This window comes from Taudactylus pleione, unplaced genomic scaffold (assembly GCF_031769625.1).
Source record: "Taudactylus pleione unplaced genomic scaffold, aTauple2 ptg000370l, whole genome shotgun sequence".
NCBI classification, from domain to species: Eukaryota; Metazoa; Chordata; class Amphibia; order Anura; family Myobatrachidae; genus Taudactylus; species Taudactylus pleione.
In genome coordinates this window covers 11,235,686-11,261,444 of record NW_028284771.1, presented here as the reverse complement: position 1 = coordinate 11,261,444, position 25,759 = coordinate 11,235,686, and the positions used below count along the sequence as shown (strand labels likewise).

Sequence of the window (25,759 nt, the reverse complement as noted above, 5' to 3'; positions counted from 1 at the left end):
TGTCAGTAAAATATGCCGGCAATGTTATTAAAAAGTATAGCGCCTGATTCTGAGTCGGATGTTAACCGCACGCAATGCTAGTATGCCACAGCTTGGTGATATTGTAGGCACTGTGCATGTATCCTGATGGTTACCGCATGGAGACGCAGAACTAATTGGGGCACTGGGTGTGTGGATTTTAGTGAGAGTTCCTGGGAGATAACGGCGGTGGTTTGGAAGATGTGGGTGTTTCCCTGACAGCAGCTGTGTCTGAAGATGCTGTTGCGTATGGAGCGCAGACATAAGGACTGGCGAGGCAAAACCATGGGCATTGCTGGGTGGTGTCTGGAAGGTAGCCTGTAGTGTGCACAAAAAAGGCCATCTCATGGGCGTGCTATAGGAGTGTCACAGGCGTGTCAGTGAAGCTGCATTTCCAAATGCAGAGCCGCTGCCACAGAGGCCACGTTTAGCCGGAGTTGAGAAGGAGACTCTGCGTGCGCCATAGGCTTGTGCAAGCGTTGATGGTGGACATGATGGTGCACCAATGGTGGAGTGTTTGCAACCACCAACGGATTTACACTGTGCACGGGCATTGAAAGTGGGAGTCTCAGGCTTGTGCAGTCTGGCGCACGTGGGGAACGCTGAAACTAGCATTTGCATATTACTAACCATACTTGTTTATTTGATTTCCCCATGACAGTGAATTTGCTGAGCAGTTTGAGATTCGTCTTGTGGGAGCGAGTGGAGGAGCAGTTCTGGGCCAGAATATTGTGTCGCTCATTACAATAGCTGAAAGCGACTCGCCAAATGGAGCTGTGAGGTTCCTTAATCACAGTCAGATAACTCTTCCTAACCCCAATGTGACAGTCACTATATCACTGGTGATGGAGAGGATAGGAGGACATGTGGGAGAAGCTCAGGTATTGTATACTACCTGTGTTCTATATTTGATGTGACTGATATTAGCTGTCATACCTCCCAACACCAAAGGTTAGGGCAGCGGGACAGGAGTTGTGGAAACCACAACCTGATGGGTGTTTTTAAAGTAAAATCCTATTATTTATCCTCCATGCTGTGGAGACACCTATGTTCACACTGTGAGGAAGTGCAACACCTCCCAACCCCCCGCACCCGCCCCTCAACTAGCAAATCTGGAGGAACATCTTGATCATGGATCAGTCGTAAAAATTTTAACTGTCCCACCAAAAGCAGGATGGTTGCGATGTATTCTATGAATGTAAGAATGAATGAATTTAAATACTTTGTCATTGTACAATAAAAACTAAAGCCTCGACAATGAAATTCAATTTCTGAGATCTCCCATAGCACCCATACCTGCAGAATTTAGGCATTACAATGCCCCAAGAAACCAAGTAATTCATCCTAAAAAGAATTGATGGAAAGAAACTCTATTTTAGCCTAGTTCGTGAGTTAATACATCTAAACCAGAGGTTCTCAAACTCGGTCCTCAGGACCCCACACAGGTCACATTTTCCAGGTCACCCAGCAGGTGCACAGGTGTAGTCATTACTCACTGACACATTTTAAAAGATCCACATGTGGAGCTAATTATTTCACTTGTGATTCTGTGAGGAGACCTGGAAAACATGCACAGTTTGGGGTCCTGAGGACCGAGTTTTAGAACCTGTGATTTAACCCATCTTTTTGATGGCAATATTGCAATCACATGATGACTGGATTGATTGCAGTCCGTAACAATGCTACATGCTTTCCTCACACTACTTTTGATGTAGATATCCATTATAAACAGCAATTTTGACCCAATTATATATTCTGCTGATCTAACCACACACTCTAAGAGCTTGCAGTCCGCAGTAGAGCTATCTCATACCAAACTGGGATGCAATAGGTCAGAACACTTTCTATTGCACAGAGGTAGAAATTGACAATATGGTTTGTTGACAAATGAATGGTGCTTGTGTGTCTCTCCAACCATGTTGGCAATATTAAAAGTCCAAGACATATCTTCTTAGTTATACTGCTTTTACACCTAAATTCCGGGTCTGACTCGGAGGTTGGAACAGGGTTCCAATCCATATAAGACCCAGAATGTAGCCGGCGCCGACCCAGGATTTTCCCAAACCTGCGCCGTTCACACCGGAGCCGGGTCTGCCGTCATCTCCAAGTGACACTGAAGCCGGCCAATCAGCAGGCATGTGGCATGATCCAGGTCACTGTGACCCAGGTTGCGCCGTTTACAAAGCAAGGTTTCATGGGTTATTCCTGGGCTAAACCCTGCTGGTTACCTGGGTTGGCTACCCAGGTTAACCCTGCAATAACCCGTGTTTTAGCTCTGGTGTAAAAGGGGTATTAGTAACACTTAGGGGTATACTGTATTTATGAAAGTAAATATTAATCAATTTAAAATCGATCAAAATCGATGTTGTGTTTCTGAGGCTAAATCACACATTTACTAATACTTAAAAAAAAAGAAAAAATATTGGCCCTCATTCAGAGCCGTACGCTCTGAACAGAGCGCACGCTCTGACTGAGGGCCGGGCTCCATTTTCATGGAGCGTCCTCCTGGACGCTCGTATAGCTGTGGGTCACCACCCACAGGCTATACGAGCGTGCATTGTGATGGTCGCGATGGTCGAGACCATCGCGACCATCGAATTTGCGAGCCGGAGCCTGCGGTTGAGGTTTTCAACCGCAAGCTCTGGAGTAATTTTGGCTCTATCAGAGCCAAAATCACTCCCACTGACATCACTAGTGATGTCAGTGGGCCGGCTTCTGACGGGAGGCGTTCCCGTGGGAACGCCCCCGTCAGGGAGGCACGCCCCCGGCACGCCCACCAAAGGGGGCGTGCTGTCAATCAACATTGACAGCACGCCCCCTTTGATCGGACACAACGAGCGAAGGACTTTCCTTCGCTCGTCGCGTCTGGCGCATGCGCACGGAGCTCCCTCCGTCGTGCGCATGCTCAGTCCATAACATCGACCCACTTGCGAGCGGACAGCCGCTCGCGAGTGGGTCTGAATCAGGCCCATTGTCTGTTAGTAACTGTGTGATTGAGCCAGAAAAACACAACATCGATGTTGATCGATTTAGATAAAATTTTGTACCCTATATTAAAAAATGCTGACTGTGGCCTGATTCAGAGATTTACCCAAAGCCGATATTTTTGCAGATAGAGCGGTTGTTTGCAAATGCGCATGCGCCAAAGCCGTACTGCAGCGATTGCAATGCGATTACTCTTGCACAGAGGAACTACTCACAAATATACATCTACATAAAAGGAACAGAAGCAGCATAATAGTGCAGGAAAGGCAGAATATTGTCAGCAGGACAGTAGGGCATACATCTCCATCAACACATTAAATCCTGCACTACTGTAACATCATATATTGCTTGTATTTTCCAGATTAATCTGAATCTCTGTACATTCTGGACTGTTGCTAGCTTTTTAGAGCTACTGTTGTTCATCCCTGTCATAGATAGTTTAGTATAGACCTGGCCAAAACAATGATCTCGATCTACCAGTCGACTGCGGACTCTCTACTGGTAGATTAAGGAGACGCCCAGCAGCAGCCAATCAGAATCAGGCTGATTCTTATTGGCTTGCTGCGCTTCTGCCAGCCGCAGCTGTTCTTGTGGGTTGTCATGTGTGACATAAATAGCCAATAAGAAACAGGCAGACTCTAATGTGGTGCTTACTGCGCAGGATAATGGAATAGCTCCAGGCTGAGCTTTAGCTGTGCAGTATGCCCCGCGGCGATTTGAATCTGCCCCATAAATTAACAGAAATGTGTTATATCTGTATACCACATGGTCTTTGTTGTATTCTATTTGTGAAAAATGTAAATATTTCCTCCTTCAATATTAATGTTTGTACTTTTTTTTAAGAAATATTTTGAGAACTGGTACATACTGTACTGTATTGTTTTTTTTTTTTTCACAACAAATATTTGTATTGCTATAAGGACTGGTACATAGTGATTTGTTTTACATATGCCCTGTATGTGACACACTGTGAAGGTTGTTAGATACAAGCTGTGCCAGGAACTCTGAAGGGAAGTAAATACCTCCTGAATGTACTGTTATTCTATAAATATACCCACTGCGCAGGAAGTGTGATACTTTATACATCGCCAAGCAAACAGAAGGAATCACTGGCATGTTCATATCTACAGGGAAGTATTTTCCAAGCTGGTTCTGTGTACCTGATATCCCACCGCTACCTGGAATTGTGTCCAAATATTCATGAAATAAATAACTAGTTGTCACTTAGCGACCCTGTAAATTGTAACCTCTCTATATTTCATTACTTGCGTGCAATAATAGGATATTGGTGCTCACTGTTAAATCCATTTCTGTTAATCCATCTGGGGGACACTGGATACCATGGGGTGTCCAAGGAGCAGGCACAATTGCAAACATCCTACGAGCTTATTAAAGTAAAAACTAAGGTACTATGGGATGTAGAGGCCGGGAGGAGGAGGCAACTCACAAACAAGTCTACTGTAGACTTGTTTGTAGGCCTCTACATCTCATAGTGCCTTAGTTTTTACTTTAATAAGCCCATGGGAGATAGAGATAACAAGAACAACACTCAAGGGTGAAAACAGGGTGTAAAGCAGAAGGAAGGGCACTGGATACCATGAAGACATTCCATAGATGCCCCCTAAGGAAAGGTACTCTCAGCTACGTCTGTGCGCAAAACATGTTCCTGAAATTGGCGTCTCTGGCTACAAAAACATAAAATTTGTAGAACTTCATAAAAGTATGGATAGAGGACCAGGTGGCTGCCTTCCATAATTGCTCCACAGAGGCAACATGTCGCACTGCCCAAGAGGCACTCACGATCTGGTAGAATGGACCACCAGGCCATGTGGAATTGGTGCCTGCTTCAAAACATTTACTTATTGGATGGTTGCCGTGATTCATCTGGCCACTCTCTCTCGTGCGAATTATAGATCGCCAGGAGGTTATCTGTATTACGGTATACAGCAAATCTCTCCATATAGATCCGCAATTTAAATAAGGCCCAGAGCTGTCAGAGGGTGAGTCATCACTCAGAGCCAGAATCACTACTGGTTGAGATTGAAGCAGGAAATGGTGCGCAGAACCGCCATGTCTTGATGAAAAATGAGGAACGGTGCAAGAAAAGAAACTGCTGCATCATGGGATGTAGAGGGGGAGGAGGTAGTCGTCAAACAAACAAGTATAGTTTGCAGTTGTGCCTGCTCCTTGAACAGCACCCTCTACATGCCATTGTCACCCAGATAGGATGACAGAAAAATCACCATTTGTGTGTGTATAGGTATCCAAGGAAACACAATAATCACCTGTCTTTTTTATAAGTACTACTAGTTTATTATTGAACACCAAGTTATTTTATATATACCCCAATGTTTTGTTAGACAGGAAAGAGAGGGCACAGTGGGTTATATCTGTCAGCATTATATTTGGATATAGGCGTTGCTCTAATCCAGTGGTTCGCAAACTCGGTCCTCAGGACCCCACACAGGTCACATTTTCCAGGTCACCCAGCAGGTACAGAGGTGTATTCGTTACTCACTGATACATTTTGAAAAATCAATAGGTGGAGCTAATTATTTCACTTGCGATTCAGTGAGTAGACCTGGAAAACATGCACTGTTTGGGGTTCTTGATGACAGAGTTTGAGAACCTGTGCTCTAATCTTTCTAAAAACTGAAAAGTGGGTCACTCCTAGGATAGCAATCTTTATTTCCTATATTTGTTATACACATTACAGCAAATATAACAATCTGTCCCCGCTGATTGTGATACTCTGTAGCTGAACTATCAATTTGTTTTAAGAAAAGAAAAAACCTTGCTAGATGTTGCCAATGGTAACAAAATGGACACATATAAATAACTGGTATTTTACGCATTGGATAACCTCAATGTACTTCTCAATATTTTACACTAGAGAGATGGCACAGCCAGACTTTGGGCCTCATTCAGAGGTGAACGCTATTGCAGCTGTGACTGAGTCTTTTTCCGCAGCAGATGGTATTTGTACAGAGACAACAAAAATATAAAAAATCTGCCGCTAATCAAGTATGAGCGATGGTGTAAATAATCAGTCTGCTTCAAAACAATCTGGGAAATACAGTACACCCACAACTATATAGAGAAATAAGCTGTAATATGAAGCGCTGTCAAGTATACATTTATTAAGAAATTATAATATACATATTTAAAATACCACTAAGGCAATGCTAAAATGATAAATAGCTCAAAGGACATTAAAAGACTTCTTGGGATTGCTTCACAGCTAGCCACACACATATAAATGGAGTGTACAGCAACGTATGAGAAACCCTCTAAATGTAAAAAAATGTAAATCAGTGGTAACATTAGAGGCTCTGAACCATCATAAATTAAACTTTGTAGCCAGCTAAAACTTATTGAATCATAAGGAGCTGCCCCCTTGCTGGTAATGGATCTGAGACTGATACTTACTGTACTCCAGATACTTTGAAAGACAATTGTATCAAGCTCTAACATTCAAATAGCTAATAGCTTGGTCATTGTCTACAAAGTTTAATTTATGATGGTTCAGAGCCTCTAATGTTAGCATTGTTTTTAAAAAAAAATTACATTTAGAGGGTTTCTCTTACATTGCCTGTACACTTCGGGAGGCAATCCCAAGACATGTCCTTTGAGCTATTAATCATTTTAGCATTGCTTTAGTGGTATTTTAAATATGTATATTATAATTTCTTAATAAATGTATACTTGACAGTGCTTCATATTACTGCTTATTTGTACAGAGACACCCATGGGCTATGGTGCTAATCCCCCACTATGTGTATTAAGACACAACCATTGGAGATTGCACTATCACTATGGAGGTGCAGAATCTCTGTCTGAACATGATCGTTGAGTTAGTGCAACTGCAGCAAAAGCCGCAGTCGCTGACTACGACGCCTCCCCCCTGTTATCACCCAGGAACGCACACTGTAATAGCCTATCTCTGCATACAAATGTGTTCTGCAGCTTTTGGCAGTAACTCTCGGGATGCATTCACAGTGCAACAAGGCCATATGCGTAGACTAAAAGCATTGGCTGTGTGCATGCGGCATCCACATAGAGTGCACCTCTCAGTGAGACCCTTTATCTCTTGTGGGTTGTTATCTCTGGTAGATTATAACTCCAGGTATGTGATTGGCTCAGAAAAGCAGAAATGCTCTGTACTGTAGGTAATATTTTAAATATAGCTGATGATGACTACTGTACCTTGCAAACTGGATGTAGTTGATATCTTGGCGGTCGGGATGTTGGCACTTGGAATGCCAGCACCGGAATCCCGACATCAGTCAGAATCAGAAGGATTAAGTTTAGGCTGCAGGGAGGGAGGGTTAGGTTTAGCGGTAGGGAGAGGCGAGGGTTAGGATACTGATCGACAAGTGTCGGTATCCTAACCCAGTCGGGATATTCAGCGCCGGGATCCTGAGCACCGGCATACGGTGCAAACATATACTATGTATACAGACAGAGAAACAAAGTGTTTCAGGATTTATATTTGTTAATCATCCTAGAAGTATTACTTGTGCCAGGAGACACTTTAGTGTTACTATACCTTCAAAGGTGATAATTACTTGTCTGCAAATAAACATGTAGCCTGTTTACAAATATATTAAGCATTGTTGAATGACATTTTAATGCTCAGACAAACTCTTTTTTTATAGTTTTTTTCTTTGCTTTTAATCAGAAAAATCTTCTCTATTAAAATGATTTGTGCTCATGAGAATTTGTATTGTGCAGCATTCACTGGTGTATCTATAATGGGTGCAGGCTATGCAGCACACAGTGGTCCCTGGGAAAACAAGGCAGGAGAGAAATGACTGGGAAATAGTGCAGTGCCAGCCCATGGCTGAACTTTATATTTGTTTTACATTTTCTGCCTTTTTTCTGTTGAATGGCCCCAAGTAAAGACCACCAGAATATGCTGGTGCTATATAAACAAATATATACTGAATATTTATCGTGTAATTAACAGTTATATGTTAATAAATAAAGTCACCAAATGTTAACAAAGTGATCAAATGTTAATATAGTGACCAAATGATTGCCTTACACCTGGTCCTTGTAGTTGGTCACTAATGGTAAAATATTGGTTGTACAATTCAACAAAATTGCTCAACCATGGAATCCTTTGTAAATAGACCCTAAACAATCAAAATTTGATTGGATTAAATCTGATTGGGCTGGATTTAATGCTGCATGATGTAATGATAAAAATAAAGGTACTTACACATTAGACGATGATATTCCCGATCCAGTGGATCCAGCCGACATATCGTCGACATCAGGCAGTGTGTACCCACTATGTCGGCCCATGTGCAATTCTACAGATCTGCCGTAGATGCTGCTCGGTCTGTCAATGTGATGAACAACACCATGCAGGTAAATGGAGCCGGTGCCCGACATATTGGGTGTTCGGGAACCTGATCGTGTAATGTGTACCAGCTGCCCGATATGTTGGCCGTCGGCCATTGCATTGCTGGGCACACACATCAGTAAGTGTGTACCCAGCTTTACCCTTAACTAGGGGGTATTTTATACAGACAACTTCCTTAGGAAGCTGGTTATATTAGGTCATTAGCAGAGTAAAGTGGTGGAAAGTCCTCTCATGTTATTGGATCATTGTAATCTGACCTGTGTCTATGTAATTTCACCTTCCATGTGTTTGGCTAAAATGCTCACATATCTGATTGACTTGGCATGTCTCTGGGCTGACTTGGCATGTCTCTGGGCTGACTTGGCATGTCTCTGGGCTGACTTGGCATGTCTCTGGGCTGACTTGGCATGTCTCTGAGCACCGCTGAACTTAATCCGCATTTTTTTCATGCATAATCTGATCAAACGCCATAAACTTTGATTTGATCTGTCAGGACAGAACGGGTTGGCTGACTACTAAATAATATGGTTCCTTGTGCGTACAGGCTTCCATTCTAGTCATACTGTAATGGAGCATTGCACTCAGATTTTATTTTTCATATAGGGATTTCCATGTGTTCCATGTGTTTGGCCAAGTTACTCCAATTGCTTTGTATTAATCTGTTATAATTGGTTGTTTTAAGCACAGTAAATATGGTAATTTAGCTGTCTTTCTTGCACAACTATGCTTATTAATTTATCCATACATGTAGTAATAATAATAATAATAATAATAATAATATAATAATAATACTGAAGTATATGTTGAATCATTCTTATTCTGTTTTACTGCACCACGTTCTTCAGATTTTGTGGTATATATTGGGACCAAATTCCAGGTCCATCTTGTCCTCTGGCAATGATGACTTCAGCGAGCCTTTGAATGGATCTTTCTATTACAATGATGGAGAAGGCGGAATAAGGATTATTAACCTTCAAATTTTACCGCATGGAGAAATTGAGGTCCAGGAGAAATTCATTGTTGTTCTGTGTATTGGAAGCGGAACGATTGATGTTGACCCCAAAGCAGGAAACGTGACTCTGACAGTGAGTATTTCTGAGATAATCGGGGCACTTGCTCATTTTACTATATAACCCTCAGTCTGCAGTTCCTGCCTTCCTCCATTCCCCATCGCGCATTATGACTTTGTTCCTGTCACATGCAGCCTCAACCTCATTTATAAGTAGACAAGTCACTTCCTCTCACATAAGAACATTTCGGAAATAATCTGTCCTGCTATGTAAATGTTGATGATCGGATTGGCCACAGTTTGCTATATTCTTGTCCACTTCAAAACTTGAGACATTCGAAAAGAGCAAGGTTGAAGAATAAATATAATAAGGTGCTTACAATCCAGTCAATTGCAACTTAAAAATATGGAGAGAAGCAGCAAACAAGGGAAGAGAGATCTATTTGACCTAGGGGTATATTTACTAAAGTGCAGGTTTTTAGAAGTGGAGATCTTGCCCATAGCAACCAATCAGATTCTACTTATCATTTACACCTTCTAGAAGATAACAGCTAGAATCTGATTGGTTGCTATGAGCAACACCTCCACTTCTAAAAACCTTCACCTTAGTAAATATACCCCCTAGTTTCTAAATTTCATTTTTTTTTAAGAATTGAATTATGTTATCATGTATTCACTGTGTGTCTTTTGAACTCCTTTATCCTAGATACAGAAGTTTGGTGACCCAAATGGAATTGTTCAATTTGCAGCTGAGTCACTTCTGAAGAGGAATTATACAGAGCCAGAAGCCTCAGAGGGGCCCTTGAATATAACTTTTATTGTCAAGAGAGTTCAAGGAACGCTAGGCAACCTTACGGTACTATTACCACCATTCTTTGTTCTTTTCAGCTGTTGCTTGTAAGGAATATATTATAAATCGGAAAGATTCAAACTCAATAACCTTTTAAACAAAACCATAATTGAGCTAAGCACAAGAACAACACACATGCATCCCAAAGACTGTCACAAGTATAGAATCAATATAATAATTATCCCTGGACAGTCCACCACATTCCAGCTGAATTGGCCACCCCTGGGGAGCCCTGTGTCTGTTTCGTTGTTGTATGTCTTAAGTTAAGCATGAAGTGTAGTCAAGCAGTGAGAGTCAGTAGAAATGGAATGGTTGTATAAGAAGAGGTATAAGTAGCAGGAAAAGCAGGTTATATTAAATGTATTTCATTTTTAAGTCACCCAAGACTTTGCGTGCTGTGTACAGCAGGGCTGTAACTAAAGTCTGTGAGCGATGCCATTACAGAGAGCGTAGGCTGTGGTGGTGGCACCATCGCTGCCACATGACATCTGCATGTGGCTTGCAGGGTTCCTGGAATGGCACCCTGCAGCCAGTAGCACTGAGCCGCCCGGAGCATCCAAGGGACGCTCAGGTCAGGCATCTTGTAGAGCTGTGGCCCCACCCCCTAAGCTTGATGTGGGTTTAAAGGGCGAGGCCAGCACAGGGCGGCATAGAGCCCTGTTCCAGCCCTGGTGTACAGTTCTGGAGGCGCTATCTCCAAAAAAGACATTAGTTAAATTGTAATAATTCTGGCTACAAAAATGGTACACAGGGTACATATGAGGTGAACTTATATAATTTATTGGGGTGGAGGTATAGGGGACATATGATAAAAGCATTTGGATATATTACAATTATTAATAGATTTAGGAAGGCAGCATTTTAAATAATAAGATGATCTCTAGAAAAAAGAGACACTCTCTCATATTGGAGGGAGGAATACTGAAAGGCAATATAGGGAAGGACACTTATAAAGAAAGGATGATGGATCCAAGAGAGAGTCTCCCAGCAAATGAAAAACAAACAGACAAACATAGTATTTTGTTAAGACAGATGAAAAAAAAAACTTTGTATATACACAAATACTGTACACAAAGCAGACAAGATTAGATACAGCTATTATCAACATTCTCTTAATGGGACGTGGCCCAGATGAGAGCCCCTTGAATGGTGAAAAGTACAGTGATAGCTTGTTCCGTCAGGCCGCATGTGTGTATCGGCAGCCAAGGAGGACACCAAAGATCCCTTTCCGAAAATAAAACAGTGAGAAAGGAGCTTATAGGCTTTATTGACCAACGCCATCTAAAGATTAGTTAACCTTTTTTTTGGGGGGGGTTAAGCTGGATAAATTGGTGAAGACCGCAGTTCCCATTGAGAATTATTAGGACTGCAGAAGTTAGCTGAGCGTAGGGAATATCGGTGGATGTAAGAAGGAAAGGTGGCCGCAGAGACACTGGTAGGGGGAGATCCAAGGGGCCCTACTAGAAATGCCACAATTAATCTGGATCGCGAATGGGGGGCACTGGGCTCCCCTGCTCTAGACAGAATTAAACAGTTTGCCAGAAGAATAAATCGCTATGGGTTAGCACAGTGGAAGCTGTTTGGTGGCCAACAGTTGTTGTTAAAGATCCACAGCTGCCTCCAACATGAAATATAATAATTTCATAAAGGACCCTGCTTGATTATGGGTCTATTTTCTTGTGGAGGCCTGTTAATACAGAGTTAATGTAAATGTTTTTCATTAGATAACATGTCTACTGCTTTCCTTGTTTCCTAGCACTTTGCTTTCAATAAATACACCACATACAAGCGCACATCTAGATCAGAGCCTAACAGTATGAGTGCATTGCATATATGTCTCTTTTTAAATCTCTACCTCCCCCACAAAAAATCACATCCACCCCAGCCCTGCTTGTTCTGTGCATTAGGCAGGTATGGTGGGTGCATATTTTTGTAAATGAGAAGAGCTTGTGCTGGTTGTGAGATGCTGCTAATTAAATGCAGTTGTTCTGGAAAAGCTACCTGGTGAATAGGCTGAGTTATTATAAATTACTGTCTCAATGAAATTATATTTTAAGACTAATTCCCAGTAAATTCTTAGGTAATGATACTAGAATGACTTATCTTGGTCCTTGAATGTCTTATCACTAGTGAAAAGGGCTGAAGGTCTGGATAATGACACTTGTTATTGTTTATCATTGTGTAGGGTAGTGTCCTGACCTATGCTGTACTGGTGTAATGTGGCCATGGCACTTTTGCAGACCGTAGATCATGTGAATGACTGATTAGAATGGCTGAACACATGATTGTATTATATAAAATATATATTAATATAATATAAGTTGCCTTCTGTTCAGGACATTTATGAGAAAAGGATTTCTAGGAAAGCCGCTAGCATTGTGAATGACAATACCCATATTAATCATTTTTTGTTTAACTGTCATCTAGAAGGCGCTATAGGACAATTATGTCTCACAGTCACATTTAAAAAAGTTTTTCCTTCATGCATTGCTAGTAAGAATGTTATTATGTTTAATGTACGATTATCTCTTTGTTTGAACCTGAGATGACTCGCACATGTATTTTCATTGTCAAATTGTGTATATGTTTTGTTCAATGACAATAAAGTCTGTTTTGAATAGAATTAATGGATACTGCTAGCAAACCTGTTCTTCCATGGTATACCTTTACACTTTAAACTTATGGCCACTTGTAACAGATTAATTTTCCCTTATTGATTGTTTAATTACACTGCACAACAATTAAAATGTTTCCGATGTGAAAATAGTTACTTCTAATTGATTTCAGCATGCAAAGAATGAATATGACATTTAAAACTCTCAGTTAGCTCTGAGTTCCGAGATATAGCCCATTTATGACGATGTAGGGGTATTCCTAGTGAAGTGGGCAGAATGGAGAGAATCTTACCAGCAATCTGCGTTCCGCGCAGAGGGGGCGGGGCCTAATGACCCAATTAAATGTATCAGTTATTTGTCCTCTCCCCTATTCAAATATATGCGATTCACGGGATTACCCACACAAGATAACTGTGGTGCACTGAGTGACAAGCATAGTGAGCGATTCCACCAAGACATTTCAGCAATGGAACAAAGATATCAGGGCAGGTGAATCACTACTGTTGGACAGTGACAAGAGATGCCCCAGAAGAGGAGTACAAGCGACAAGCAAAGAGAAAGCACCCCCATGAATAGGCCACTATATTACATAGTACTTTCGTATGTTGTATGTTTGTTTCGTATGCTGTATGTTTGTTTTGTTTTGTGTTCTTTTTTGTGATTGATTGATTGAATTAAAACAACTGTTATTTATTTTCTATCAAGAAAATATCAGATTATTTTAAAATAGCTTTTCACTATAACTATAATACTAATCTACATACAGTATAGTGCAAGTAGTGTAGCTCAAAAAATAGAGCTAGTAAAAACCTTCTGAAATCATTTTGTTTTTCTTGACCTCAAATTAGTAATGTATGACTATTTTTAGAAAGGAAACAAATTAAAAGTATTAATTTGTTGTACCGTGTTATTGCTAAAATCATGCGCCAATCATTGCAGTGGCTGCAATTCGGCGACGTCATCTGGCTGCTGAGGTCCTGCTCTTGGCTTCTTGAGTGGCTCCCAGCCTCCCCGAGTATGCACAATGTGGTGCCATGACGTCACATTGTGCTTTACACCCATCCCATTGAGCAGAGCACCTAGAGACAGAGCTCCTTGGCCAGGCCTCTGAATGGCTCAGTCTCTGACTGCCTACTTGAGGCTGATCTAAAAGTTTAAATTAGGAGTGGTGTTTTAATAATTAATAAAGGCCCCTGCCATTTCTATTCCTGACTCCTCCTATTTCTTAATCTATACTCTTATAATTCAAATATAATAAAATCCTGCAGGAGATTCAAACTTCAAACTCCAAACCACATGTGTCATAGACAGACATTTAACAAGAGAGTTATCTGTTATTAGGTAGAATGTGTTTGCACCATGGTAATGATAACTACTTCACTGACTTAATTCCACTATATTAAAGTACACCTCACTACAAGCAAGGGATTTGAACACCAAACCTCCTATACCATATTCAGACATCTAACTTGTGAGCTATCAGTAATCGTGCAATATATGTGCACCTAGTCAAAAATAGCTTTAACTGAAATCCTCCCAGGTATTTAAAACACAATGCTCAGTATGCCATACTGGGAACTTGAATTCACAACATCATATATCACATTCAGATACTTTACACCTGAGCTATTAGCTCCTGTGTAGTAAGCTTTGTAATTCTAACTATATGTAAGATAGCTTTAATTATGTAGTTATTATTTTTGACCATTGCCATCAAGAAGATCTATGTACTATGCAACTGCAGGCTAATAGGGGGGGATAAAAGACTGACTAAGTACCTTCTACTAGCTTGCAGCCAAACACTACATAGATCTGCTTAGCTGCAGTAGTCTAAGCTAAGAATTACAGCTATCTTACATGTAGTTATAATTACAAAGCTTACTGCTTAGGAGCAAATAGCTCATGTGTAAAGTGTCTTACTGCAGTACATGAGGTTGAGAGTTCTAATACTCTGATGGAGGGCTGTGCATATGGGTGTTTAAAGTCTAAGGGATTAAAGTGAAAGTTATCATTGAGAAGATGCACATATCCCCTGTCCCTTGGGTCTAAGGGCAGATGTTTCTGTGCAAAACTCACCTGTCAGCTACAAGAAAGTGTGCTGATCACAGAGGGACTGTACGGCCCTGTCTTCAAAACAGTGCCAGGACAGTTTATCAGATTCCATTTCTACTCACTGGCCTAACTCTCCCTATGGCTGAGTTTGGAGTCTCTGAGCTCTGCCTGTTCGTTTTTTCTATATGATAATCTATGGTGACCTTTATGTGCAGTAAAAAAAAGTCTCCTCACTAGATCTTCTCCCCCCCCTCCCCCCTTGGCTTCAGTCTCCCACTAAAGCGTTAGAGACAAGATGGACCAGGAGAGTGAACCCTGCATGGTCTAGTCTGACACAGTGTAAATATAGAGCGGAGGGGCTGGATGACCCAGCATATGCCAGATCCATATTACTATAGCTATATAGTTGAGCAGAAGCAGAGTTAGGTCTCTCCTACAAAAACCTACTTCCAGAATGTCAGCCCTTCCTCCGGTTATTACTCATACATAGAACTGACAAAGATTAAGAGTTCAGCAGATGGGCAATAGTACTCAGTGGTGTAAGTTCATCCCAGACGCAAGTTATAATTTGGTGCCCCCCGTCGCAGCCGCTGACGCTGTACACTGTAATGCAGACAGGCTATAGATAGAAGAAGGCAGCAGCTGATGGTCTGACATGGAGCTCTACACTAGTGTATGGTGGCTTCTCAGGTGCCGGGAAGGGGTGCCATGTATTGGGCGGCCATGACGGTATACTCCGGGTACATAGTTACAGCCCTAAGGGGGTGAATATGTTGTGGACAATGGAGAAAGTGCCCCTTCAGAGCTGGAGCCCGGCGGCAGGCGCCTCCTTGTCTCCCATAGTTCTGCCCCTGATAGTACTGACCACCTCAGCTGTTTAGCTGATGAACCTCTCTTATCTGTGAATTTATGGGTATAAAACATTTTTTTTTAGAAAACTCATAAAAAAAAAGTTGTTGTTTTTATTTCAATAAATAGAAAATTAGACCCTAAATTTCTCTATGGGGACAGCTACACTTTAACACAGAAAGCAGCTGGGTGATTGGCTCAATTCGCACTCCTGGGCACCTGCCAGGTTTACATCCCCCGTGCATTCATAAATGGCTGGTCCATTGTACAGATCATAGCTTGTGTCTTTTACATGTACACCTTTGTTTCCTATAAATATAAGTTGTCGAGAACGCTGCCTTGACTTGTATTCAATGGCTGTACGTTTAATGTATCTGCCCACACTAGAAGATAATTTATACTGTATGTAAGTGAGTCATTTTTACATTCTACTGATAGTGTATTTAGTTTAGCTAAAGTAACTAACTATTAATCCCATGTCACCAAAGATAAAAACTTTCCTTACAGGCAAAACTTTTATTTAAATGTTTTGTTTTCGACATGTAACCGTATATAGTGTTTGCATTCTATGAAAATGGTACAGGTACAAACCTAAAGATGGTACAACATTTATATATGGGGCATAATTATCTATTATCAGGTTTAAGACTTGATCATTGTAATTTCTTATTTCCTCTATTCGCTGCAATAAGTTAAGTTTCGCCCAAATGCAGTGGCGTCCTTCCCTCATTTGACACTCGGTGCTCGCAGAGGCGGGCAGGCTTGCAGGAACTTGACGTCACAGGTGGGGGGGTGGCCTCACACACCGAAGCCCCGTTTTAGTCACTCCAGGAGATGCGTACTGTCCACCGGGGACCAGGCTGTTTGCAGTGTCGGCTCCCTCACTGTGTCAGGGGCAAAATGCTGCACGTAATGCTACACCTGGCCCCTGTCACTGAGGAGAAGTCAACACTTTGGTGTCACCCCTCGGCGGGTGACACCCAGGTGCGGTCCGCATGCCCCTTGTGACGCCACTGCCCAAATGTACTAATATACACATGCAGGGACAGCTGTTCCTGTGATGTGTAAGATGTGAAATGACGGCTAATCAGTGGCGGATCCAGGGGGGACGATCAGGGCGATCTTTCCCTGAAACACAGCCACTATGTACAGATAACTGATGCTGTAGCAGTGCAGCTCCAGATACGGGACGCAGTAACAACAACAGAAGGGATAGGTTTTTCTTTGATAGCTGGGGCCTGGGGACATCAAATACTGCACCGCGCTGCAAAAAAGGTGTTTTTTCTTCTTAAGGGGCGTGGCCATGCATCCTGCAAATTGGGTCACGCCCCATGGGCCCGGGCCAGCTCTCCACGGCCATAGTGACAGGGACAGGTAGGCTGACGGGGTTTGTGTGGGAGGAGGGGCTGAGACAGATGGTCCAAGGAGGCAAGCATGCCTCCCAGTGACTGGTGGAGGGCGGGATGCTGTCTTCATGGATATTATATATATTTATATGTGTGCATATATACTATATATACTGTATATATATGGAACCCTCTCCCGGGAATTTGTGCAGTGTAGTCCATAGGATACAGCAGCTAACGCTTCACATCTTGGAGCTTTTTAAATCTGACAGCTGAACAGCCACCATAGAAACCTGCTGTCGGAAATTTCTCCATATCTGCTGCAGTCCCTCCATAGTACATTTAGGGGATCCTTGATGTTTGCGGGTTCTGGGATATGGCCCATAGTATCTTTAATACCCTGAACACAGAAAGCACAAAGTTTTACTTCCCCACACAGTGATGCTGGTCCGTTGTACAGAATATAGCTCCTGAGTCCAGGGGGGCCCACACCGCATACCCTGCACCCATTATTAATACCTCTCCGGAGTCCTTCGTTGGCACTGCAGCAGCAGCGCAAATCACTGGGAAAATGGCGCTGCGGCCATCTACCCAGAAATTTGTGCATGCGCAGTAGAGGCATCATGTTACCGGAGACCTGCACATGCGCAGTAGACTCTGGCACAATGCCAGAGTCTACTGCATCGCAGATAGTAGCTGGTCCCCATGGAGTAGTCTGCACACGGGCCCCCTGTTCTTTTAAACTGTCCCTGCATGTTACCAAGGATAAAAACGTTTCTTGAAGACAAAAAATCGAACTTTGGATTGTTTGAATGTTTTATTTTATATATGTGAACTTATGGCGTGCTGTTTTCCTATGAAAAAGGTGTCAGTACTCATCTAAAGTTAGATTAGAGGAGCCTATTCATCATCGTTTATTTTTTACAAAATTAACATTTTCACATACTTTTGTAAAAATGAAGTGTCAGGGCCATTCATCATTCGGACACCTGCGGGGATGGCGGATCGGACACCCGTGGTGGCAGCTGGTGGGTGGTTGTGGCCGGATGGGACACCAGAGGCTGTGGGGGAAGGAGGTGAGACACAGCGGAGGAATAGAGAGTGGGAGAGGGGGAGAGACATGCAGGAGTGAGGAAGTCCTTATGGATAATACCTCAGCTACATGGGGAAAAGTATCACTTATCCGCAAAAAGTGCAGCTTTTCGGAAGTAATACTTTTGTTAGGGAGGCTTGCTGAACGCCTCCAAAGCATTTTTTTAAACTCGTAGCGAGTTTAAAACATAATTATCACTAGTGATGAATAGGCCCCAAAGTAGCTTTCAAATCGTGATCATGTTTTCAGACGCTTATTTTATTCATTTCTGAAATTATTTCACTGAGTTCTTCCTGTTTGCAGAACTATTTGTTATAATTAAAAATGAGACAAAAATTATGATGCTACTACCTGCCATTTAGTGCCATCAGAAAAATGCACTGATCGTATGTATTTAGAAGAACTGCTGTATAAATATATAATTATCAGTTAATAAAGAATTCCTTTACTTTTCCAAGGTTTATTGGCAATTGACCAGTGTTTCGGATATTCAAGGTGACTTCACTATGACTTCCGGGTGGATCATCATTCCTGATCATCAGAATGTTGCAAATATAATCATTCAGCTCCTTCCAGATGATGTGCCAGAACTAGATGAGGCCTATATGATTCAGCTGACCTCTGTGGAAGGAGGGGCAGATTTGGATAATGACAAAAGTGTGTCGTGGTTTAGTGTTCTGGCAAATGATGAACCTCACGGTGTGTTCCTTTTGGACCCTGCTAGCCAGATCATCATTGTGAACAGTGACCTGGGTCGCTATGTACAGGTTAATGTCACAAGACGTGGCGGCACATTTGGCAATGTCACTGTGGAGTATCAAGTATCTTTTGGCCAATCAAAAGAAGGAAACCGTACAGGAACAATTGTGATGAATGTGCTGATTCCAGATGGTGCAAGCTATGGTGTTAGTGCAGTGCCAATTAGTGAAAAGGTCAGTATATTCTTCTGGTCAATATTTAATTTCAGCAATAAAATATCTCCTATATTAGGTGAAGTACTCAGTGTTCTGTTTTCTTATAAATATATTTTTATCTACAGATTTTCCTTCTACCTGGCTTTAATTTTACTCTTGAGTTGACAAATGTTACTCTGATAGGTATGAGTACCTTTGGAAAGCCCCAAATACATAAAGGACAAACGCCAACTCCGGTATCAGTACCTACGAATGCTGCCAATTCAGAGGTATAGTAACAGTGACTGTAATTGTCCATTCCTAACACCAGAGGGAAAAAGATTCCACTGAGAATATGCATAAGATACACAGTACTTGCAGAACCTATAAGTACTTCAGCTATTAGTTAGGCCTGTGTTGCTTAATCCTCATGTAGGACAACCAATTTGATATTACAAAGCCTTAATGTTAGTGCTTGCAATTATATCTAATGCAATTTCTATGAACCAGTACACTTTTACAATTCAATGATTATATATGTAAAAATATCAGTATTTTTTTACGTTTCATAGTACATTCACTTTGTGGTAAGTGTGTTTTAGTTAAAAAGTGTGACAGCAATATTTGTAATCAAAATTAATGAAGTGAACTATTAACTTTCACTAAAAATATACTTTAATATTCTAATTAGTTATACAGCTTTAATGATGGTGATGAATATCTTTTCAAACCACACAACCATTCTCTCTTTATGTAGGCAGTAGGTACAGGTCAGTAAGTAGTTGTTTTAGCCTATTTTTATGTGCTTTATTTCAGTGTTTTCTCATTAAGGCTGATATCCTAATAGCCAAGCAAATTTTTCTTGCCTCTTTCGGAGACCCGATTTTTGGCAGGGAAAATCTGAACTAATCCGAGCCTACACATCCCTAGTTACTGGTAAACCTTAAATTCATTTTCTTTCTTGTGCAGGTTAGTTTTGAATCAGTTGCCTTTCGACTTACAAATATTACAGCAGGACTGGGCCATGCTGTTATATACAGAGAAGGTACTTATGGTTCCGTGACCATAAATTGGCATTCCGGTTATCCGCCTGGCCTTATGCCAAAGAACATCCGCCTTGGTAAAATTTCACCTGAATCCGGTAAGAAATAAAAAAAAAACATTATAATGATAAAAACACTAAATGTTACCCGGTTTGTCTGGATGTATATATGTAAATTATACTTGCAGATAATGTTAATAAATGCCATGGATTGCAGAAAAGAGAAAAGTTGTTATTTTAGAATAAAACTGGTTATCCTGGTGACTATTCTACAGATAAAAGCACGTATTATGAGGAATAATATGTAATTATCTTGCTGTTATGATTTTGCATTACAGAAGTAGCTCTTCTATCCCAAAATATTGAGTATTTTACGTTGTTTGTAAAATAACTGAGCATTTACATATTTTCTATGGCCTTTCCATTAGTCATGTTTATCTTAACATGTTTCATGTGATAGGCTCATTTTAATGTTTGGTCTAGAATATGTCAGTAACTGCTATTTGTGAGAAGGAATTAGATGGTGCAGACACTTGGCAGCTTATAACTATACCAGGTCCGTTTTAGTGCAAGCTGTAAACCTCGCTCAAGTTCCAAAACTATTCCAAGATCTTACAGACTTCTATTTATACATCATCATCTAATTCTCAGCTTTAATACTTTCTAAAAATCTCTACTTTTGTAAATATTCCTATAAGTTACACCTTATGTAGTGCAGATGAATATGGGAGCCCCTGACGTCTTAAAGCGCCCCTGAATTATTCAGATGTACCACATTCATATGCAGTAAGAAAAGGTTTGGTAAACGTTTGTTCAGTAGTAACTTGTTAATATATGAATTAGAAATTAAATAGCATTTATGCTGTTGACAGGTAACTTAGTTTAGACTATACATTTTTTATTGAGAAAAGAAATGTAAATGGAACTTTACATTCTGAAATCAGAGTTTACTCATATAAATGTGTGACATATTCATAAAAACAATTGCTCAATAATATCAGATTACCCCAGCTGGTGATAAGTGGTTATTACACCTGCTGAAAGGTGAATACCTGCCTACCTGTGCAGTTCTTGAGTAATACCGCTTTTATACCGAAATTCCAAGTCTGACCAGGAGGTTGGAACAGGGTTCCAATCCGGATCAGACCTGGAATTTCCCCGGAGCCGACCCAGGATATTCCCGAGTCGGTGCCGTTCACACCAGAGCCGGGTCTGCAGAGACCCGGCTTTTCCGGCATTGAAGTGGATGCTTGGAGATGATGTCATCTCCAAGCGCCACTGAAGCCGGCCAATCAGCAGGCATGTGGCAAGGTTTCACGGGTTATTCAATCGACCAACCCTTTCCCCTTTTACACCAAGGAGCTACCCAGGTTAACCCTGCAATAACCCGGGTTCTAGCTCTGGTGTAAAAGGGGCATATGTGTCAGCTGTGTTTAGCAGCACTACTGCTCCATGGTAAATGTACAGATCGAATCAAAATGCAAGACAGTGGTGGCGACATGTGCTACGTCCACTTTGGAACACTGTAAACTTGCATATGTCATTTGGTGTTTGCTTGAACAACTATGGGACGTGAGCAAAAACAATCTAGGTTTTCCGGGCTGAACAGATCACATAGTATTAGTGTGCAGGTTTCTGATAGAACCTTGCGCTTAATTGAATCTGACCCAAACATTGGTACTTGGTTCAGCAGATATTTTCACTGTACTACAGTATCAGATAGGTTCAATGATGTTGCATAATAAGTAATATGAAATAAATGATAATAAATAATCATTGGCATTTACAGGTTGAGTCTCCCATAGTCAAATATTCCGAAATATGGAATATTCCGAAATACGGATTTTATTTAGCATGACTGAGATAGTGACACCTTTGATTTTTGATGATGGTTCAGTGACACAAACTTTGGTTAAGGCACAAAATTATTACAAATATTGTATAAAATTACCTTCAGGCTTTGTGCATAAGGTGTAAATTAATCATAACTGACTTTCATATATGTACACAAACTTTGATTGAGCCACAAAATTATTGAAAATATTGAATAAAATGACCTGCAGGCTGTGTGCATAAGGTGTATATAACACATAAATGCATTCTGTGTTTAGATTTGGGTCCCATTCCCAAGATATATCATTATGGTATGCAAATATTCCAAAATACGGAATATTCCGTTATCCAAAATACCCCTGGTCACAAGCATTTTGGATATGGGAGACTCAACCTGTGTTTGTAAAGCACATAAAAAACTCCCTAAATTTTTTTTTAGTGTTGATGAATAGGCCCCAATATCAGAAGTGACAGAGAGATCAGTAAGGTTGAGGAGGGACAAGTGACCCTTTGATTTAGATGTGAGTAGAACGCTGGTGATTAGTGAGGACAGAATTGGTGAAGTGATAAAGACGGAAGGCCATTCGCGAAGTAAATTCATTTAACGTGGGTTAGGGCAGTTGTCCATAAGCAATAGTAGTAGTCAATAGTTTTGCAGTAAATGGAAGGAGTGACATGGGCAGTAGCTGAAAAAAGAGAGGCTGTCAATAGACCGTTTCCACAGCATAGAAGACATGAGTGCTTGCTTCAGAGTGGAGGGGAAAGTGCAAGTGGAGAGGGACAGGTTGATGAGATATAAGCAAGTATTATGGGGGAGTCAGTAGGGAACAGGGTTCTTGGCTTAAAGAAAGGGGAAGACTTCAGTCTCAGTAACAGGAGAGAGAGAGCTGGGGGTTTGAAATGGAGTGAACGAGGAGGGTGTTTGGGGTGCAAGTGATAAGTTTTCATGATAGATGATGTTTACAGAAGAGGGTACAGAACGGATCTATACTAAGGGGTATATTTACTAAGGTGAGAGGTTTGACAAGTGGAGATGTTGCCCATAGCAACCAATCAGATTCTAGCTATTATCTTCTAGAAGGTCCAAGTTAAATGTTAAGTAGAATCTGATTGGTTGCTATGGGCAACTTATCCACTTCTAAAAACTCTCACTTTAGTACATATATCCCTAAGTATAATGAAAAACCGAATCCAATTAAGTCTACTAAAAAAGTCAAATCCATTGTAATTCTACTAAAAAAGCCAGATCCACTTTAAATCATGCTTACCTACTTTTCAAAAAACTTTTTAGGAAGATGGTGAAAGCGGCACCTATGAGCACGGCGGTAAAGTGGGCGTGTACTGCTACATCTGAGAGGCGTGTCATAACATTGACTTACGGCTATATGTAAACAAGCCCAAAGGCAGTTAGTAAGATATATTTCTTGATTAAAACACACTGATACTTTTCAGAAAATACATGTAACAATAGGGATCACTGTGCCTTATAACCAATGTAGGGAAATTATACTAATGATCCCATATGAATGTATATATCTCATATATATATATATATATATATATATATATATATAACAGCTTCGTAGTTGGGGTAAGGTGCAATGAGGGAGATTGCTAGACTCTTCAGGGAGACAGGGAGATTGTTACTATTTCAGGGAGTCTCCCTGACAATGAGGGAGAGTTGGCAGGTATGCCTTAAATTTACACACACGGACACTCAGAATAGCCAGAACCAGTTTAAATTCACATGCGCATGCATAAGTTGATATTTTTTACCTTCCATTAGGATCTATGCCTTCTTCACGTTAATGCCTCAATGCATAACTGAAAGATACTGATTTTTGATTCACAAACAGACATATATCATAATTGTCGTGCTTTTGGATCTGTCCTCTCTGGGTGGGGGCAGCCAGGTGGGTGGCGCAGAGGGGCGAGATGCAGGCTAGTGGGCTGCACAGGGGGCATGGCATAGGCTAGCCAGGGGAGTGGTGCCAAAGATTGTGTCATTATGGCCTCGTCCTCTACTATACTTTGCAGTGAATATTCTTGTTACATTGTGTGAATATTCTATGGATCTGTGGGCCTGATTCATAGCCGGATGCTATTTGCGCTCGCTCGTTCAGAAAAAGGGTCCGGCTATTTAAATTGAGCGCTCGCTCTTTGCGGTCTGTTGGCGCCTCTATGTCTGAGCGAGCGAACGAAACATGCACTCGCTATTTTGTAAAGACGCTCCCTGGCCGCTCGCATCTTACGTCATCTCCGCTATTTATTTGATTAATCGAGTACATTGAAAGGCGTCTGAACTGCTCGCAGTGCTTGTGGTAGGATTTTCCTACCGCAATCATGCGAACAGTTCAGGCTAAGAAACAACCAAGTGACGTGGTCGATGACGCTGCTTTGTTAATTATGCACACCCTTAAAACGCCCGTTTTGACCGTTTGGCACGCCTGCGTTCGGATCTCCACTCCCCGTTTTCAAGCACCTTCCCCTGTTACCACCCACAAACGCCTCATCCTGTCACTCAAATTAGCAGGCACTCGCTATTTTGCGAGTGCTCGATTTCCGACCGCACTGACTGGTTGGCGCATGCGCAGATGTGCATACATCGCTCGGAGCGAACGAGCGGCCGCTTACGAGCGGCTCTGAATCAGGCCCTGTGTTTTTATGTATATTTATTATACAAGATCCAAGTATGGATCAGGCTTTCTCAGTAGACTTAAGGTGCATACACACGTAACTATTTTGTAACCAACGATTTTTTGTCAGGTTTTTTTTTCAGATTTTCCCTTGAATAAGTGAATGATTTTTTGAAGTGTAATGAATGATTTTTACAACGATGAACGAAAAATGTTCCTTCCCTTAATGAAGATCGTTATGTTGGACAGTCTGAGCGCGCTTGAACGATTAGCGTTCATCGTTATAACTCAGAAACTGAACGATTTCTTTAAACGAATGAATGATAACGACGTCAACAAATCGTTCAAAAAATCGTTACGTGTGTATGCACCTTTACTGTACAAAGGATCTGGCTTTCTTCTTCAGGGTCCAAAGGGCTCCGGGTATAGGTGGTGGTTAGGAGGACTGGACACTAACAGTTAAAGCTTCTCTGTCCCAGGATGCTCCAGTCCTTCCCCCCTATACCCCGCTCACAGCCTGAGGCAATTCAGTTTGCGTTGGTGTGCGGCAAGAGCTGGATTACCGTTTACACAGTGGGGCTGTTTTTAAGCAGCCCAAGCTTTATTTTATGTTTTCTTTTATTTGGTTTTACTGAAGAGCAGGCAGTGATAGGCAGTCCTTTGGACGCCAGTGTTGTTGCTCCATCACCCCTCCACGGCGCTGCAACTCCAGCCCCAGGCTTGGTACTTATGGCAGGGCACAGGAGGGCCTGGCCAGAGTGGCTACACGGGACGAACCCCGACAGCAGCTGGGACACAGGGGGACAGAAAATGCGGGTTCCCGCTCGCGGGAATCCGTGTCTATACACAGTCTTACCTCTGGTCTCAGGAAACAGACCGGAGGTGCTGATATAAACACTGGTTCGTCCAGGACTCCACCAGGGCATAAAATTATACTGGCGCAGGGTAAAAACAGAGGCCAGGGACCTGGTGGTTGATGTCATCATAGGGGAGGTCAGCCCTCTCCCTGCAGCCCCTTCCCCAGCTCAGGGCGCCATTCCACTGTGGTCTTGCCACCCCTGAGCCGCTCCTCCATGACTCTCTGGCGCCTCAGAGACTCACGGCGGCCATTTTCTTCAAAACAGCCACAGGTCTCCGGGAACACTGGGTCCAGCCTCCTTGTATACC

At 41.7% G+C, this 25,759-nt stretch overlaps 1 protein-coding gene across 1 annotated transcript in view; it reads left to right on the top strand.

Annotated features, from left to right (window-relative positions):
* ADGRV1 (adhesion G protein-coupled receptor V1) overlaps positions 1–25,759 on the top strand; it is a 556,691-nt gene that overhangs the window by 263,585 nt on the left and 267,347 nt on the right. Inside the window, exons 68-73 of the mRNA XM_088444649.1 lie at positions 680–899; positions 9,220–9,459; positions 10,090–10,239; positions 18,647–19,120; positions 19,228–19,371; positions 20,051–20,222. Coding sequence (XP_088300775.1) covers positions 680–899; positions 9,220–9,459; positions 10,090–10,239; positions 18,647–19,120; positions 19,228–19,371; positions 20,051–20,222 — 1,400 coding nt within the window. The remainder of the gene's footprint in view (positions 1–679; positions 900–9,219; positions 9,460–10,089; positions 10,240–18,646; positions 19,121–19,227; positions 19,372–20,050; positions 20,223–25,759) is intronic.